At 45.3% G+C, this 5,000-nt stretch overlaps 1 protein-coding gene across 3 annotated transcripts in view; it reads left to right on the plus strand.

Annotated features, from left to right (window-relative positions):
- Positions 1–1,361: 1,361 nt before the first annotated feature.
- LOC132452633 (band 4.1-like protein 3) overlaps positions 1,362–5,000 on the plus strand; it is a 12,954-nt gene continuing 9,315 nt past the window's right edge. For all 3 annotated transcript variants that reach the window (XR_009524440.1, XM_060045351.1, XM_060045350.1), the window contains exons 1-4: positions 1,362–1,513; positions 2,023–2,195; positions 2,611–2,694; positions 4,311–4,418. Coding sequence is in view for 2 of the 3 variants with exons in the window: in XM_060045351.1 (XP_059901334.1) it covers positions 1,377–1,513; positions 2,023–2,195; positions 2,611–2,694; positions 4,311–4,418 (502 nt within the window). In the remaining variant the exon portion in view is untranslated. The remainder of the gene's footprint in view (positions 1,514–2,022; positions 2,196–2,610; positions 2,695–4,310; positions 4,419–5,000) is intronic.

Raw genomic sequence — 5,000 nt, forward strand, 5'->3', positions numbered from 1 at the left:
CCTACACACACACACACACACACACACACACACACACACACACACACACACACACACACACACACACACACACACACACACACACACACACACACACACACACACACAAACACATCTGATACTAAAGGCTCATAGAGACACATACCAGACACCTACACACACACACACCACACACACACACACACACACACACACACACACACACACACACACACACACACACACACATCTGATACTAAAGACTCATAGAGACACATACCAGACACACACATTATGTTTTAAAGACTCATAGGAACATATAGAGACAAATACCAGACACATAGCAGACACACACACATTACATATTAAAGACACATACCAGACACACGCACATTACATATTAAAGACACATACCAGACACACACACATTCAATATTAAAGACTCAAGGCGCCCCTGTGGCTCACCGGTTAGAGCGCATACCAGAAAGGCACAGTCCTGATCGCAGCGACCCAGGTTCAATTCCCGCCTGTCATTTGCTGCAAGTCCTCCCCTCCATCTCCCATACCTTCCTGTCTATCTCACTCTATAATAAAGCATAAAAAAAAAAATATATATATGTATAGATATATAGATATATATATTAAAGACACATAGGCACACATAACCCACGCATCTTGTCCGCCTCTCGTTCTATTTGCCACCAGTGTGTATCAAGGTCTCTCTCCCGCTCGTTCTATTTGCCACCAGTATGTATCAAGGGCTCTCTCCCGCTCGTTCTATTTGCCACCAGTTATGTATCAAGGTCTCTCTCCCGCTCGTTCTATTTGCCACCAGTTATGTATCAAGGTCTCTCTCCCGCTCGTTCTATTTGCCACCAGTATGTATCAAGGTCTCTCTCCCGCTCGTTCTATTTGCCACCAGTATGTATCAAGGTCTCTCTCCCTCTCGTTCTATTTACCACCAGTATGTATCAAGGTCTCTCTCCAGCTCGTTCTATTTGCCACCAGTATGTATCAAGGTCTCTCTCCCGCTCGTTCTATTTGCCACCAGTATGTATCAAGGTCTCTCCCCCTCTCGTTCTATTTGCCACCAGTATGTATCAAGGGCTCTCTCCCGCTCGTTCTATTTGCCACCAGTTATGTATCAAGGTCTCTCTCCCACTCGTTCTATTTGCCACCAGTATGTATCAAGGTCTCTCTCCCTCTCGTTCTATTTGCCACCAGTATGTATCAAGGTCTCTCTCCAGCTCGTTCCATTTGCCACCAGTATGTATCAAGGTCTCTCTCCCGCTCGTTCTATTTGCCACCAGTATGTATCAAGGTCTCTCCCCCTCTCGTTCTATTTGCCACCAGTATGTATCAAGGTCTCTCTCCCTCTCGTTCTATTTGCCACCAGTATGTATCAAGGTCTCTCTCCCTCTCCTCTCTATGTCCAGTTCGATCAGTTTGAGTCGACCATTGGCTTCAAACTCCACAACCACCGCGCTGCCAAGAGGCTTTGGAAGGTCTGCGTGGAGCACCACGCCTTCTTCAGGTCCGTGAGTCCAGCGCCCCTACAGGACCTGATCACACCTTTTCTAGGGCTAGGCGACAGCAGTACAAGCTCATCTGCATAGAGCAGGTTTAGGGTTAGGGTTAGGCGACAGCAGTACAAGCTCATCTGCATAGAGCAGGCTTAGGGTTAGGGTTAGGCGACAGCAGTACAAGCTCATATGCATAGAGCAGGCTTAGGGTTAGGGTTAGGCGACAGCAGTACAAGCTCATCTGCATAGAGCAGGCTTAGGGTTAGGGTTAGGCGACAGCAGTACAAGCTCATCTGCATAGAGCAGGGTTAGGGTTAGGTGACACCTTAGGCAGATAGTGATTATGGAATGTAAAAAACACTCAGATTGATTTAGGACAGTCAATGAGGCACAGTGAATCAGCAGCGTTCGGTTAGATATCACGATTTGGCAAAAATATGACTTAGGCAATTATGCTATTAGGCTGACGATATCAATTATGCTATGAGGCTAACGAAATGTGTTATTTGTGATCCTGAAGGCTCCTTTCTCCTGAGGAACCGCAGAAGAAGTTCGCCCTGGGCTCTAAGTTCCGTTACAGCGGTAGAACCCAGATCCAGTCTCGGAGGGCCAGCTCCCAGATCGCCCGACCGGCGCCCTACTTCCTGCGACTCTCCAGCAAGAGATACACCATGAGCCGCAGTCTGGACGGAGGTACTGGTACTGGTGCTATGCCACTGATGCAGACACTTAGTACAAATCATAATGTTGGACTGAGAACAAAGTATTTTAAAGTTTGCGACAGCTGTTGACAAAGAGCTTTGGTTTGGGTTGTTTGGGTCGTTTTGGCTCGGCTCGGTCATTACTGGTGAAGTCGTTTCTGTGATGTCGTCAACGGTGAAGTCGTTTCTGCGATGTCGTCAACGGTGAAGTTGTTTCTGTGATGTCGTCAACAGTGACGTTTTTTTTTGTTATGTCATCAACGGTGAAGTTGTTTCTGTGATGTCATCACTGGTAAAGTCGTTTCTGTGATGTCATCACTGGTGAAGTTGTTTCTGTGATGTCATCGCCGGTGATATCACAGAAGTCACTGGCCACTCTGTGATCCGACCTCTTGATTGGTCCCCAGATGCCACGGTCAGCCCAACTCAAACTCTGAGTGGCTCTCCAGCGGTAGTAGCGCCCCCTGTGGCCGACTGCAGAACACTCTCAGGTAGCGACAGGCTAACGAAGCACAAGATTCCACGACATTTGGAAGAACCGCCGTGCTCTGGCTAGTCGGTTGGAAAGAAACGTTTTTATTAAAAACGGTTTCCCTCAGTATGTGCGAATATTTGGTTCTGATTGGATTAAGCTAAGTGTGGTGGATTCCAACCAATAGAGAGGCTAAGTGAGCACCCCTCCCACACTGAACCCAAGCTTTACTTTCATATTTTTCTCAGTTTAAGGCCATATTTTTATATTTGCATGTGATCATAAAGATCACATTAGCTTCTTTATCTTTTGACAGAATTAATCGTGAAACCAATGAAGTAAATATAGTTGGGTGAAAGATAGTGAACTTGAGAACTACAGAACCGACATAGCAGCTAGCATTGTGCTTGTGTTCTCGTTCGTCACACGTCAGAGACACGTCGTTAAACATTGGTCGTTAATGTCAACTGCCGTAAAGTAGTATGGCTCAAAAAGAGGGAGAAAAGGGCAGAGTACCGTTGACAATTTTTGAGTGACTTTGTTTTCGTTTGCCGACTGTAGACCGTTTCATTTTCTATCCATACAAAATATTTCCAGTATATACGTATCTTATGTTTATTATATATCGACAGGATAGTTAGCGTGTATATTATATATATATTTATACGGCTGGTTGAGATATCCTTGGGCCATGACATTTTTGAAACAAATGACATTTTTCGATGTGGAAAATCTTTCGATTTGGCTAAAATTGCACAAAACCCCAGAGGAACATTTTATGGAGATTCAGATCGGAATCAAAAGCTCAGCTGACTCTTGTTCTGATCCTAAGGTCCAGCCCCAGAAGGTGTGCGTGACCTAGCCTCTCTATAGCAGGTTGATGGCTTACCATTAGCTTAGTGTGTTAGCTCTGTTAGAGTTAGCTTGGTTAGCGTTTAGCTTGGTTAGCATGTGTGAGGTCAAATGTCCTGGAATCTCCTCCGAGCTTGCACACACCCACCGCTGAGTTTGCATGGGGCTGGTCACTCACTGCTGAGCTGTGATTGGCTGATCATGCCGTTGTCTTGACAACGAGCAGCTTTTTAGAGGGACAGATAGACAGAGTGTGGGTGTGTGAGTTAATGTGTGACTGTGTGTAAGTACATATGCGCGTGTGTGTGTGTGTGTGTGTGGGTGTGTTTAAGTCCATAGGTGAGTGTGTGTGTGTGTGTGTCAGTACATATGCGCGTGTGTGTGTGTGTGTGTGGGTGTGTTTAAGTCCATAGGTGAGTGTGTGTGTGTGTGTGTCAGTCCATATGTGTGTGTGTGTATGTGTGTGTGTGTGTGTGTGTGTGTGTGTGTGTGTGTGTGTGTGTGTGTGTGTGTGTTGAGTCCATATGTGTGTGTGTGTTAGGCATGTTTTTGCGTGAATTGGTTTGTTCCTATATATACAGTATATACTGTATATGTGTGTGTATGTGTGTTCACATATATTTTCCTGTGTGTGTTTATGTTCACATATATCTGCCTGTATGGGTGTGTGTGTCTTTGTGTTCACATATCTGCCTGTGTGCGTGTGTTTGTGTGTCTGTATGTTCATATATATCTCCCTGTGTGTGTGTGTGTGTGTGTGTGTGTGTGTGTGTGTGTGTGTAGACATGGGCACCGGGCTGTACAGAGGATCTAAGGGCCACGCTATGAGTGACCTGCTGCCCTCCAGGTCCTCCATGAGGTCAGAGGAGGAGGTGGCCGTGGTCCTACCAGGTACCTGCATCACATGACCCCGGCATCACATGACACACAATCAACATCCGACAACTTTATTCGTCACATGCACGTTCACGATGTACAATGAAATGAAAGGGACCACGCTTATAGGATTGTGCAATAGCAAACACAGTAACAATATCAACACTCAAAATAAGCAACAATATCTACGGTAAAAAGAGGTAACAATCTTTACAGTTAAAAGAAACAACAATATTTACAGTAAAAACCAGGCAACAGTTTTTACAATAAGCAAGATAAGCCACATGTTTCTGTTAGGAAAGCCGTGGGAACGATGCGGTTACCGTGGGAACGATGTTATGGTTTTATCCTTAGTTTCGCTCTTCTCCGTTATTGTTGTGGTATGATCTCCGGTGGCCACGCTGGAGCGATGGAAGAGGTGTACGATAAACGTTGTATAGGCTAAAGTTTATGTCCAGAACTGTGTTGTGGTCGTAAGATGATAGTCACCATCTGAGTAGCGAATAATACATTAAAGATAAGCACAATAACTAAAAGAATGCACAATCGCCGTGGATCAGCCAACACGGTGACCAGACTGGGGATTATTAGTGATTA

Source organism: Gadus macrocephalus, chromosome 23 (genome assembly GCF_031168955.1).
Source record: "Gadus macrocephalus chromosome 23, ASM3116895v1".
NCBI classification, from domain to species: domain Eukaryota; kingdom Metazoa; phylum Chordata; class Actinopteri; order Gadiformes; family Gadidae; genus Gadus; species Gadus macrocephalus.